The sequence below is a fragment of the Poecilia mexicana genome, unplaced genomic scaffold (genome assembly GCF_051168715.1).
Source record: "Poecilia mexicana isolate PSO_F unplaced genomic scaffold, ASM5116871v1 scaffold_22, whole genome shotgun sequence".
Classification (NCBI taxonomy): domain Eukaryota; kingdom Metazoa; phylum Chordata; class Actinopteri; order Cyprinodontiformes; family Poeciliidae; genus Poecilia; species Poecilia mexicana.
In genome coordinates this window covers 15,301,427-15,316,257 of record NW_028263391.1, presented here as the reverse complement: position 1 = coordinate 15,316,257, position 14,831 = coordinate 15,301,427, and the positions used below count along the sequence as shown (strand labels likewise).

Below are 14,831 nucleotides of genomic sequence, written 5' to 3'. Positions count from 1 at the left end.
ATCACCACTAGTAAGCTAAATTCAGTCCTAGAACTCGGTTATGTGGAAATTAACTTTCATTATCCGGTATTTTATTGGCACTACGTATTTGGAAAAACAATGTTAAGGGAAACATCAGATTTTAGCACATAAATAAATCAATCTTTATGTGCTTTTTAAACTCGAAAAATGTATGGTCTTCAAAATTAAATATAAGTTATAAATAAATAGTTATAAATAAATGGAACTCCTCATGAAAACAAAACAATATAGAGCTAAATGAGGAGCTTATTTTGTCAGTCATGTGATCATTCATTTCATGTTTTTCTTTTTTTAATTTTGTGACAATTTGTAAAGCTAATTTAGTTAGGGACTTTATTTTTTTTTTTTTTAACAATTTTATTCCGTGTTTTCTTTATTTCAATTTCCTATATTCAAATGAGGGGGTGGAGTTTTTTCTGGAGCCGGGCTTGTAGTGCAGCAACGGTGTGAGTTCACATTTGTATCTCACAAACTACTCCTCCAACATTTATTCAATTCAAAAAAACTTTATTGTTCCTAAAGGGAAATTAAGTAATTAATTAAATCAGTGAACAATCACAGCAACGTGTTTCCACCCCTGAGCCCTGTTTGGTGCAACTAGCATCATGTCACGAATCAACTGGGTTCACAATCATTATGAAAAATTGTTTTGCAGGCAATTGTGAAGGAGATTGGAGAACTCTGAGATGATAGGCAAGGGTTTGCTAATGAAACTGAGCAACATGATTTAACATTTCTGTTTTGGCTGGTGTGGTGCCAAAATCCCTGACAGAATTTGTTTCTCCTGGATCAGCACAACAGGCTTTGCAGCCACTAATTCAGATATGTCAAAGTTTGCTGTCTCTCTGGTCTCTGTGCTCTGACTGGACCCCTTCTAAAGAGTAAACTCCACCTCCTTATGGGAATATAAGAGCATGAAATAATACTATTCTGAAATAAAAACAGATCTAAAAAATAAGAATATAAATTAGCTTTACAAATGTGTTACAAAGTAAAACACCATTACAAAATGCATGGTTAATTGCTAAATCCTGTAATTAATACAGAAACTCCACATTAGGAAAAAAAACAACCTCTATTTTGTTAATTATTCAGTGTAAAATCCTATATTTTAGGCTTCTGGTCGCTGTTGTTGCTGGTAAGCTTTGGTTTTGTGTGTGCTCAATTAAGAGTCTTTATGTTGATCTTCATTTGGATTTATAATCCTGAAGTTATTTATTTCCTTCACAATGTAAATTATCTTTCCATTTCAATTTAGACTAAAAAAACTGACAAATCCAAACCGAGCCAAAAACGTTTGCTCCTTCCCTTTAACAACCCCTGAACTGAATCACTTGACCTTAAGTAACCTCATCTCTCCTCAACGTACTCAGTGCCCAAATGAAACATGTCTCTTAGTAGAGATAAGCACAGGAATCAACATAAATGGCCCCTAGAGGTACATTTATTTATTTGCACCCCAGGTGTGGTTTATGGTGTTCAATGAAAGGTTTGCAACCACTTGACTGCACGTTGCCTGTTCGGCTTCGGATGAAGTTTGCCAGGACCTTGAATCTTTGTTTTTGTCTGAAACAACTCTCCATGTATGTGTATTTAAGTTAAAATATCAGATTAAAGATAATTTATTTTATTAATTCCATTCAAAATAAGGAAAATGTGATCGTGACTGATGAAAACTCAAATCCAGTTTCTCAGAAAATGTAATATCAGATTAAACTAATCAAAAATCAATGTTTTTATCATGTCAGGCTTCTGAAAAGTATAGAAGGGTGTCAAGTCAACAGTCTTCCTCATAGGTGTTGCCTATCGACCCAGTGAACTCAATGAACCTTTGCAGGTGTTATGAGTTAATTAGCTGATTAGCTTGTAACACCACAAGCTACCATTAATGACTTTTTTGACATTAGTATAATTTTTCAATGACACTTACTTTTGAGTTGATTAATATGTAAGCCGTATTAAGCAAAATGACAAGAAACAAAAGCTTGGAATATGTCATAATGAGTTTTGCTTTCTGAAATAACTGGCAGGAAATATGTACTTGCAAGGTTAGAAGATAAGCTCTGCGGTCAACATGTTCAACAATTTTAAGTCGACAATATTAAATTATGTCGATAATGTTCAACGTGTTTTTGCACCGCATGCAGTTGACATTATGAGGCTGTGCTTTGTAATTTGACAAAATGTGAAAAAGCTCAAGATGTATAAATACTTTTGCAAACCACTGCCATATATATCACATACTTACATTAAATTGGAGCAGTCATAATGTTGCAGTGCTGCTTTGCTGCTGCTGCTGCAAGATAAGAAGTGACAAAGATGTAAACTCGTGATAATATTTCTAATCAGACTCACTGCACAACTGGGGAGGGCCATCTAGTTTATACAGAAGAAATGTCTGCTACCCTTAGGTTTAAAGATTAAATCAGCAGCACCGACCTTTAAATCAGAGAATTTTTTTTATTTTTTTTATTTTTATTTTTTTAATTTGTTTACATGCTGGTCCAGAGGCCAGAGGAGCAGGTTTACTCATCATGCCAAAACTGACCATCCCCAGAGCATCATCTTAATCAGTCAGCAGGAGACTATAAAACTCACAGCTGCTATCCTGTCTTTGCATGTCTTTCTTTCCTTTCTGTAGAGGACATGTATCACAGGAGGGGAGTGGCTTAGATGGCCTTGATTCATGAATGACAAAGCGGACAAAACAATAGTGTTAGGAATGTGTGTGGTTGATTGGGGGGGGTGGTTGAGAGGATAAGATTAGTCGACCTAATATAGTTCTAAGTGCAGATCTATGATATTTTTTATTGCTGCATGGGCTAATAAACAAACCAGTTCCTCACCTACAGCGATCTGCTTTTGGTTGCAATGATATTTGCGGCGTATAAATAAGGTGCCTACAGCTGATTGGTGAAAGTATTGATCTGTTTGTTTAACTCAGCTGTCCGCCGAGCACTCTTTTTGCTAAACTATCCCCAAGACACCGTTTCCTTCAAATGAGATCTGGCCAGCATGTGGGTTGGTGCACACAGTCGACCTTCAGCAGCACTACATTCCCAGAACTCCTCGTGGAATACCGCTGCAGCAAGATGAGAAATTTTCCACTTTCCCACAGACGCACTACAGCCAGTCTGGCAAGTGTGATATTTCTCATGGTAACGGATGAGATCTTAAGTGCTGATGCTGTGTTATTGTTTTGGGAGCGCGATAAATAAATAAATGGATAATCCAGGGAGTGGAAGAAATGCGGGAAAAAGTGGAAGGAGAGAAGAGCAAAAATGCAGTTGACATAAACCCAGTGAGTGCAGATGTGCGAGGCTGTGATGTGTGAAGATGTTGCAGACTGTTGTGAGTGTGGTCCTCTTTGTTTTATCGCCCACAGCAGAGCTCTCAAGCTTTTTCTGCAGCATGGCTCTGAGGCACAGCTTGGCCGGCCACAGTCCTTTTTGCCCACACAAGGGGCTTTTATCGATCAATTTGCATTTTTTCTCTTTTATGTTCTTCCCTCACGTAATTGGTTTTCATGCTCATCGTCTTGCAAGGACGGTTTGTTCACAGATTAGATGCAAGGTGTTGTCGGATTGCTGGGATGTTGCTGTCAACACAGTATTTATGCAGAAAGGCTCGAGTTCAGTTTCAATGTGTATATAAAGGTGCATCTCAATGAGTTAGAATATTATAGAAAGGTTCATTTAATTCCACATTTCAACTTAAAACTTGCATAACGTATAGATTCATTCCACACAGTGTTTTATGTCAGTACTCTAAGTATTTTCATTTTGATGACCAGGGTTTCACAGCTCATGAAAGCTCAAAACCAGTTTCCTAGAAAATAAAAATTGTCAAGAGAAGCATTGGGAAGTTTTTTTTTAATTCAAAATATGGGCCTATTGAAAATTATATGTGTACATTACAGTACATAAAGCAATAAAACATGTCTATGTGAGAAATATTATATTAAATGTTCCATTTTTGAAATAATCAAAATCGTAGGACTGGAGAATTTTTTATCTGGAAAAGGATGGAATTTTAATATGGGAAAATGCATATGAACCCTGCATAAATCTGGTCAGTGGAGTGGAAGTGTGATTGGGATTTTATCATTTTCTCAAGGCCATTGACTGGTTTTTATGCATTTTTTTCCTACCACTCAACTTTCCCTCTCTGAACAGGCAGATTCTTTAGTAAATTACCTTTTGTTGAAGATTTCTATGACTTTGTGTTGGACAACTGTCTAGTATGGAGAATTCCCTGTGATTTAAAGTCTTAACATTAGTCCTTATTTATGAAATTACTCGCACTCAACATTACTCTTTGTATATGAAATTAGATTTTTTGAGAGCTTAAATTTGTGTTTTTATGAGATCTGAACTATAATCATTAATCAATGAGAAACTAATTGTATGACTATGCAATGAAATTATAAGTTTCATGTTTTGAATAAATTTTCTGAAATAAGTAATATTTTCCATGGATATTCGTACCCTATGTAAACCTATGTGACACATTTCTATTAAATCATCTCTCCCAAATCTACCATTCAGAATGGCATTTATTCATTCCTAAATATCCCATCAAAGCTTTTTTCCCATGCCGTCTTCTCCAAAACAGTAAATCGCTCATTTTTAGGGCAAGGTTCATGCTTTTCTATGATGCATCTCTCAAAGGAGCTGATCTTGTTGAAAACCAGAGCGACAGTCTTGAATGTCCTCTGTGCATGTCATGGGTAATTTCTTTTCCCAGGACGTCAAACCATTCCTTCTTCTGGCCCATAAACTATCATGGTCCTGGTATTTTCCCTGGCATAGACCTCTGTCTTATCTTCCTTCAAGAGGCTGCCTCCTTCCACTGATGTAATGGAGGTTGTCTTCCCAAGGTATTGTCATGATTAATGCAAGTCTCTCAGTTTTTGTTGCACGTTCTCTGTGAGCTTCTCTCTCTTATATTCCCTGGATTTTTTTAGAGCTTTCTTCCATTTCCCTTCTTCTCCTCGGTACCTTCCATTATGTAAGTAAGCACAAGTGCTGGTGGTTCAGGTGGTGCCCCAGGGCCGCTGCCATCTCGTCTTGGTTACGCTTAGAGGGACATGACAAATTACTGCTCACACCCCATCGGGCAAGAACTCTCAGGGAAAGACGCATCAGAGGTGGAATAGGAGAAAAAGGAGCTAGAGAATCATAGGGCAAAGCTGGAATAATGGAGTACCCTGCTGAGCTATGGGAAGGTCAGACAGGAAATATGGTAATGTGCAAAGATTTTAATATGTACGTCAATGTTTTGTTCCCATGTGGTAGTTAAAAGGACTTGAGCTGTGGACAGAAGTAGATGTGGAAGTTTGAAGTTGAAATTTCTCATATTATGCTCTTCTCGCAAGTTTAGTGAGTAGAAATTCTACTTTCTTTTAGCAGAATGCCTTTTTTGTAAGAGGGAATACAAGGAATCAATGTGGGTTAATCAGATTAATTAGCATAAAATAAGATGAGAAGCAAAAGTTCAAAGTTTGTTTGAGTGTTTGAATTTTTTTTCCCTCTCCCAAACTGATTATGTTAAACCAATTATAGCCAGAGAAAGATTATTAAATACTTATCCTTATGTAACATTTTAATAAGAAGGCTAAGTCTGTGTTAACTTATTTACATACCAAATCAAAGAACTTACTGACAGAGAATATAGTTAGTCTTTATCTATCTTACATTCACTTCCCTTTTGAAGTACAGGAGAAGGCGACTGAACTAGAAGACAAAATGTTTAACATTGTAAGCATGATCAGAAAGTCCATTGGCCTTGGAAAATTAGGATATGGCACCAAAGGTTGGAGACTCAGTTCAGTCAAGTTTACAGACACCCAACGGAAACATGAATGTAATTAATTTCAGGCTTTTTATTGATTTATTTAAACTGTTTTTAAAGTATGCAATAACATGGCATACAGCTTGAATGTTTTTTTTTGTTTGTTTTGTTTTGTATTTGAAGAGAGTACAAGTTGGCATTCATTGTGGATTTTCTAAGTATACACTAAAAATTTGGATTAGTGGCTCTCACCAAGCCGCATATCCAAGAAAGCTCATACTTTTATTGCTATCACCAATAAAAGTGGTAGCAACCGGGTTTTTGACATGTTGCAGTATCCTGGTGGAAGCAGCCAAAACGTGGATGCATTATAGTGAACATGGTCAGCAACAATACTCATATAGGCTATAAATGTTGTACTAAGTGACCCAAAGTGTGCCAAAAACTATTTTAGTTGATCAGTTAATCAAGAGATCGGGTCGCTAGGATGAAAGGTCACCAAGGGTGATGGAGGTTGTCCATCGTACCCTAAACTCAACACTGATAGTCTAAACTCTTGATAGGAGTGTCCATGCTTTCATGCTGTTACCCAAAATTCTGACCTCATCATCTGAATATTGCTATGAAATCAAAAGTCAATAAACCAGAGAACCATTTTATTTTTTCCATTTCTGGAGAGTCAGTGGGAGTTTTTACCCATTTCTTATTACCTGACAACAGAGCTACCCTTCCACAATAGGCCATCTTTTTTGAGATATAACTAATGGGAACTTAAGCTACTTTGACTTTCTGTTATCTCAAACTGATTTGCCCCTTCTACTTTTACATCAAATAGCTAACTTTGCAAATACATCTGCCACTCACTAGCTATTTCCTCTGTTTCAAGCCATTCTTTGGAAACCTTTGAGATGACGGTGTGTGAAAATCTTAATAGATCAGCAGTTTCAAAAATACTCAGACCAGCGTGCCAACTATTCCATTTTCAGAGTCAGAGCCTCTGCTGCTTGGTACATTCACTATGAAGGTTCACTATGTTTACATACATAAATCCATTGTGTTGCTGCTGTACCTAATTAAGAGGTATGAGAGATGATGAGCTATTATGTCTAATTTTGACTGTGGATTAGTGCACCCATCAGTTATTTTTAAAATAACTGCAGAAGTTGAGTTACATAATCCTTCCACCCAGGAAAAATCAGCTCCTTTTCAATGCATTTTTAAAAGCTTGGTACGAAAATGACATTGATGCTGTATCATGAGTGTATATGACCCTCCGACCAGAACCGTATTGGGTTTTTTTAGTAGAAAAGCATGTCTATAACACCTCCTGCAGAGGGGCCAGGTGACTGCGTGTGATTTAAGATGGAGTTCCCTTGCATGTTGGGGTTATCGGTGAAGAATTAATGGCAGCCAGCGGGATATATTACAGTGGTGCTACCCAGTCGAGCCATGTAGCAAGGCCATACATAAATCATAGCAGCAAAGTGACTTGGACAAGCTGATGGGTGAATTGCTGCTGCCTGTATAGGCCCAATATCGACTTTTTCCCTTTGCTCCTCTCCTAAATCATAAATTGTGGAATATAAATGGCCTAATTATTCCAGCAGAGAGTGAAATTAAAGGCATTCCTTTTTATTGCGTCTTCCTTGCAGATGGTGGTCTGATCTTGCGTAATTCAAAGACTGAGGAAAGTAATTTGCGGGTCCAGATATGAAATCCTGATCAAATTCTTAACATGTTGTTGATATGACAGTTGGATAAATCCATCCTCATAATGGAAATAAAAATGATGCCGCCAAGGCCCATTGATGCCCTTGACATTCCTTGCCTCAAAGCCCTTACATAAAACTGAACTGAAGGGGTTATCAATCACCGCAAGAAAAGCCTGGGGTCATTATTTAGACATTAATATGACAAAAATCAACATTTGAAGTAGAACAGAAGCTTTATTTAACACCTGCATTCACTTATAACTAGAAAATCCTTTTTTTTCTGTCATCCTTGTCCTGTTATCTTATGCTGAACCTAAGACTTTAAAGCATTCTCAATTCTCAATTCAATTCTGGCGCACAGCCTTCAGGGCTGTTGAGACTGTCGGTCCCCACTGCTGCTGGCCCATTAAACGCCACTGCGGCAGGAAGCTTAGCAGCAGCCAGGCAATGCTGGGATACACTGGGATCTATAGATCTGATAAGAGATAGTGCTGCAGTTTACAAGTGCCTCTCCAAATGATACTTCTGCTGTTCAAAGAGAAAGAGGGGTATTTCAAACTTTCATTAGGAACCCTCTACCCGCCCTTGGACCACTTTAGCTTTCCTCCCCTAATTATCGACGCCAGCCCCAAGCCCAAAGCAAACAGGCAGCTGCGAATGAGTGAGTCACAATCCAGAAATATAAGCAGGAAGGGTGCATGAGGAGCTCCGCAGGGCCTGTATTCACTGTGGGAGAGCTGTTGAGCAGAATTAGACGTCCTTTTATTTTAACTCTGTGAAATCTAAGTTGGAGGTGGGGTTTGTCCTCAGGATAATATTTTATTTACAGATTTGCTTGCCCTCAAACATTAAACATTAAAGCAACATACTACAGTAACAGGACCATTTGCATACCCCCATTCTACTTGTCTCAAGTTTTTCCTTTTCTCAAGTTTTTGATTTGGTATGAAAAAATAATTCCCCACTTTTTAATATCCATTCAGACAGGAGATTATAGAGTTAATTATTTTTATCTTGCCTTTCAAAAACCCTTTTAGCGTCTTGAAAGGCATTTAAATCCAAAAATCGTCTAAAAGTTGTGAGATGTATTACTATTTTTAGGGTGAATGCTGTGAATGAGTCTCCATGGAATCCCATAGTCACTAGTGGTGTAGCGATACAGTAATTTCACGATACGATATACAATATTCTGGTCACGATACGATATGTATCACGATATTTGTTGTTATACAATTTGCTACGATTCAGTGCATTTTTATCATTTTCTGAAAGATTTTAGGACAGAGTAATTTTAGTGACATTTTGTGTTCCATAGACTTGAATTTAGTTAACTGAAAACTGATTAAAAGCACCAACTACACAATACCTGACTCTGATTGGACAGTCTAACAGTCTGCAGCTGGACAAAATGAATCAAAGATGCAGTGAGAGAATTAGTTTCTGTCATTTAATTCATGTGGATTTGACATAAAATTCAAAAGTTTAAACAGTAATCCAGGAGCAAAGTGGGGAGATTATCAGCCTCTGTAGACTCTCAATATACAAATGATTGCACTTATGTTTTTTCTTTTGGACACTGTGGCTGCATTTTGGAGTAAAAATGCAGCTACAAATGCAGTCTTTTGGACTATGGGGAAAAAGGGCTTTTGTACCTTGGCTCCCAGAGTTAGCCGTGGCTGTAAGCTGTTTTCTTCTAACTGCTAAAGTAGTGGGACCCCTATGGTTTAACGGATCGATACTCGTGGATGGAATATCGATATTTTCAGAGGACGGAAAATATCGACATATATATCGCCAAATCGATTTATTTATACAGTCCTAATAGTCACACTGCTCAAAATGTCTTTATTAGCATCAGCACACTCTTTATTAAAGAAGTGAGGTTAGAACTAAACATGGGGAATCTGACAACCAACTGTTCTGCTTTGTTGAGTGCAGCATCATTCTTATCATGTTGTATCTACTCTGGCTACTTGGGTTTATATGGCCAAAAAGAGTGTTAGGAAACACTTTTTGATGCATTTATTGTTTAAAAGATCTGATCACAGCATCATAAAACCCAAATACTAGTGTAAAATTTGAAATGTATAGAAATTATGTGAAGGATATATATACAAATATTGACTTGAGATTCCCAGTTATAACAAACAGACTCTCCTGAGTCTGGAATAGTTCTTCCTACATGATGTCATGTCCACTTAAAACTGCCACAAGAAGGATCAGGTGTGTATGAAAGTGGAGCCGGGTTTCTCTCTGGTACTTAAACTGTAGTTCAACTCAGATTCCCAAAAACATGATTGGAATGTTTGTGGTGGTGAAAGTGGAGCAGTTGAACCGCAATATACACAAAAAGTTTAATCTAGATTTATCTATATTGCTATATGAAAATGAGCATAAAATTAAACCCTACATGCTTTGCTATATTAATAACTGTATGTTTTGTCTTTTTATCATTCATTTTAGCACAAACAAATTAGTTTGGGTTGTTATCCTGCTGATTGACATACTTCCCCTTCCTAAATATTAGCTCTTGATATGAGTGATGTCACTCACTGCTCAGGGCGCGGCACCATCACTTTCAGGGTGGTAAAAAGTTGTCAACTGCATCATCAACCTTTTTTTTTTTTATCACAGTGGACCCCCACCAATTAATTCACTGTACATTACTTGCTGACTTCTCTGTGGAGCGTAGCTGAAAATTAATCACAGAAAATTCAGATTTTATTTCTAAAATATTAAAAAGAAAATGCTGTTTGGGAAGCTGACATACCTAAGCACAATTCTACATTACGTTCTGTTAGTTGATGTCTGCAAAGCAGCCAACCCAAGAGTGGCATTGATTTTTCTCGCTGCTAATTGTCTGCACCCCCAAGAGCATAGATGAGGAATACTGTATATTTTAGGTTCTACTGTGGCTAAGACTGTTTCCACAGTGTGTAGTAATACAAATTCACAGGTGGCTACAGTCCCTAACCAATGTGGATACGAGGGTTGTACTGTATTTGCATACTTACTCATTGGTGATCGGGTACCTCAATGCGTTGGGCATATTGTAAGCAGTGAAAGAAAATATGTCTGTGCGTCACGGCTGGCCTCTGAAGCATTTATTTAATTGACAGTTAATAAAAATGGAAGACATAGGGCATAGTTTTGTGTAGTTTATTTTCCCCCCATAAAGAGTTGGTAAAAGACAGGTCCATCACTAGATGTGTACAGTGCCTTGTAAAAGATTTTCCACTTTTTCACATTTTAAAGACTTTTTTTAAGACAAAAAAATAACATTGGAAGGTGCATAACCCTGGAAGGACCTTGAAAGAAAGTGATGCATTATCGTCTAAACTCTGCAAAAAAAAACAAAAAAAAAAACAATAATCTGAAAAATGTGCTGTGCATAGGTACCCAGTTTCTCTTGATCTGATGCCTCTAAATGCACAAACCCAAATAAGTACCACATGTGTCATGGTAAAATATGGAAAGGTTCAGAGGGTATGTATACTTTTCCAAGGTGTTCCTTCTGCATTGATAACCACTCTGTGGATAGAAAACATGCTGTTTATTGGGAAGTAAGGCTTGGGATTATGAAGAAATTCCCAGATGATGCAGCAACACAGCAACACTCAGTTTCTTTGGTTCGTCTCACAGATGTTACTGTGGCAACTGGACCCAACCTGCCAGGCACCCAGCCATACTGCGTCATCTTATTCCGCCTCTTCTTTTTGTTTTTGCACAGCGAGTTGATCATTCCTATTGTGTCTTTTTGTTCTGTTTTGTACCTCTCTGGGCATTGAACAGGTAAGCTTTCTCTGCACTGTTCTTTTCCACACTCTTGTATTCTTCTCTCCCATCACACCCGTCTGTGCTTTCATGCAGCACGCACGCCTCCACACACACATTTCAGTCAGCACTCTTTCTACAATCCATTTTCAAGGTCTCTGTTCGTCCCCCTCCCCCTGCTGTTATTTCCGCTTACTGTGTGTGTGTGTGTGTGTCTGTGCGCGTAGGTGGATGTGGGAGTAGTTCACTTCACCCCTTTGGTCAAGCCTCAGATTCAACAGCCCTTCAAGCTGGTGGAGAAAGTAGTCAGGAATGTTTTCCAGTTCCGTCGGAAGCACTGCCATAAAGGAATCAGGTGAGCACAGTTATAAAACTTGTTGGGTCTTAGAAGGCCACTATGCTCAAGTTCTTACTTTTTAATTTTGGCTCGTCCTCATCTGTCATTCTCAATCTACATTTTTCATTCTGCGCTCTGACAGCAGTGCCTTCATCTCATCATTAATTAGGCTGCTTTTTGATTGACTTTTTTTTTTTTTTTTTCGCTTTGTGTACTCAGCGCTCTGACAAACGCAGATTTTAAGCCTTTCTGTAACCAAACCCTTAACAGTAAAGCAACTTCAGAACTCTGTTCAAAAACCAGTAGCAACAAGCCCACTCATCCACATGCATGCAATCGCTGCCCATCGCCCCCGTGGTTGTTGGGGAAGCGTATGTAGGCCTGGGTAACAAAAAGAACCCAGGCTGTGTGAGAGAGCGGTAATTATGACTCACTGAGGTGGCACAGGAAGACGAGGCAGACTGTTTTATGCAAGAGCAGTAGGTTGGCGGCAGCTGCACCAAATTTCAGAGGCAGCCTTCAGCACTGATGCACCTTAAGAGTCTCTGCAGGGTCTGGAAGTGGCTAATGTTCTCTAGCGGACTAAAGATGAATATAGATGAACATTTTCAGACAGAAGAATGTCTGGAAACTGAATTCACAAGCTTGTCTGCGTTGAATCTGATATAAAGAAAAATGTAAATCAATGGGGGGTTTTTTATGTCCAAGTGTTCGATCGCCGACACTCCTTCACTCCTAGAGCCGTGCAAAAGAATTCACACCGTATAAACTTTTGCCATGTTGCAGTCACAATTTATGTCACTGGGGATTTTATGTACTAGGCCAACACAAAGTAGTACATTGCTATGAAATGGAAAGGTTTCAAGATGTTTTTACGTTGCATCCATTTGCATTAAGATCTCATGAGTCAATACAAACAGCTACCTTTCAGTTCAAGAACAGCTGTTAGTTGTTTCAGCCATGCCACCATTAGCTTAGCACATAGCCTGAAAGTTTTTCTCATTCCTGTTTGTATTTTATCCCATGATCTGTCAGATTGCTGACATCAATGTTCAAATCTTGCCTCATATCCTTACCTGGCCAGGTTTGTAGAATACGCCACTAATAGTTGTCCTGTCAACAGATTCCTCTATTTAAAGGGCAGACGATACTCGATTTTATTCAGGGATGTCAGAGAAATCACTGCAGAAAGCTCTCGCTTTATGTCTACGTCGCATACAATCTCATTATTAAAATAGTTTTAAAGTCTGCGGTCTTAACATGAAAAAATACGAACAAATTCAAGGGAGGTGAATACTTTTGCAATTTGCTGTCGGTTGCAAGGGAGAAAATTAATCATTCATGAGCAGATTCTTTGTGTGATTTCGATTAACTCCTCAGATTTAGCAATAATTGCTAAGGAATAATATATTTCTGTTTGAACTTTGAAATGCCATTAAAACGGCATGAATATTAATACATCAAAGCCACCTGAATGTGGGTATCTGTACCACCGTGTCTCCTGCCATCTGTCCCCAGAATGCTGTTTCCGGAGGCGTGCCGCTTGGAGCTGACGGAGGAGATGATGCAGAGGGCAGACGTGGACCCCGTTCTGCGCCCCACCGAGCTCACCATACCCCACATAAGGGCCTTGTCGGATGCCTACGCTCACCTCTGCGCCAACGACCCCAGCCTCTTTAGCTACGACTTCAGAGAAGAACTCAGGCTGAAGCACCTGGGGAGGAATCACCACACTTCAGTGGACGCGTTTAAGGAGATGCCGAGTGCTCCGCAACCGTGCTGAAAACAAGCATGAAAACCAAAAGGAGCCCACTAATAGCCTCTGCTAGCGCAGAAAGACAACACATTGCTCTTAGCCTTGACATTTCCACCTGGCACAGACATGCATTTTTAAACATTCTCTTTGCACCCAGGGAGAAATAAGTCATTTGAAACACATGAACGGGTGTACGAGCGGTGCTTGCCTTCCATGCATTTTTGGAAAGGGAAAGAAAGCAGCTAGTTGCCCGTAGCAGCTCCTGCCGAGTAAGTATCTCTTTATGTCCCATTTCTTTTTTCATTTCTGTCTAACACCTTGTCCTGTGGGAGCTGAAAGAAATGTCAGTGCTTTCAGGGTGATTTAGAGATCGGGAACATGGCAGCTCCACATCCAGGACAATTTTTTTTCATTCAAGTGTGTATTGCTCCATCACTTGGGAGACGGACCTTAAAGGGTTGCTGAAATTGCTGTGAATTTGTCAGCTCAAATAAAAAACCAGACAAAATAAGATCAGAACTCTTAGTAAAATAATTTTTAACCGTCTTTTCTGTTTTTTTTTTTTGCATTCTCTCAATAAATATTTTGATTACGTAAGCCGTTGTTTGTACGTATGCCAAAGCTACCAGTAAATGAGCCAATATATTACCAGTGAGTTTGGTCTTATCAAATTAAAACGCTCTCTAAGCAAAACGTATGTTGTGAATAAACTCGAAGCTGTAGTTATTATTCAAATATTATATGAAAGTGTTTTAAATACTCCTCTTTGAATATTATAGCAGGTTTTTACCAGCAGAACATGGCGCTGCTGCTCCCTGCCAGTGCGACAGATGGTATGCTTGGGTTGACTTGCCAGAAAGCGACTTGGTTCCGTTTTGATGAGCGATGGGTGATAATCTCTTGCAGCAATGGAAAATTCACATGCATCGATATGCTGCGTTCTGCAGTTCACTCTTTGGCCTTAATGAAATCCTGAGTGGTGCAGTGCAATGCCGAGCTTTTATTTTGGTAAGTGAGGGAACGTGGCTGATTTTAATGGTGAGAAATTATGTCATGCAGAGGAGCAGCAGGGTAGTGATGTGCTAATGAGGTATGGCTGTGCAGTGGTGCAGACACCTCTTTGGACGCTGCAGTATTTTCATGAGGTCTCTGAATGTCAGATTCCATGCATTGTGTATCAACAACAACGTAATCATAGGGGAGTTCTGTCTCATCAGCATTTCTGTTATTAACTCGATAATACTAAACAGGCATTTAAGATTTGTTTGAACTGCATGCAAAGCAGGTTTTGTCTCCAACTGGATCATTTAGCATCAGACTGCGCCCTGCTTTTTCTAAATGCAAGCACATGATCGGGTTCCTGTTGAAAGGATTTTATGTGATGGTCGAAAACATTGAAGAGCAAAGACAATACCGGGTTTTACAAGTAGCTACTTTT

At 38.8% G+C, this 14,831-nt stretch overlaps 1 protein-coding gene across 2 annotated transcripts in view; it reads left to right on the top strand.

Annotated features, from left to right (window-relative positions):
* The window catches only part of tfb1m (transcription factor B1, mitochondrial), a 32,531-nt gene extending 18,541 nt beyond the window's left edge, over positions 1–13,990 (top strand). For both annotated transcript variants that reach the window (XM_015013588.2, XM_015013589.2), the window contains exons 7-8: positions 11,528–11,655; positions 13,156–13,990. In XM_015013588.2, the coding sequence (XP_014869074.2) occupies positions 11,528–11,655; positions 13,156–13,420 (393 nt within the window). In that variant the 3' untranslated portion in view covers positions 13,421–13,990. The remainder of the gene's footprint in view (positions 1–11,527; positions 11,656–13,155) is intronic.
* The last annotated feature ends 841 nt before the right edge of the window (positions 13,991–14,831 follow it).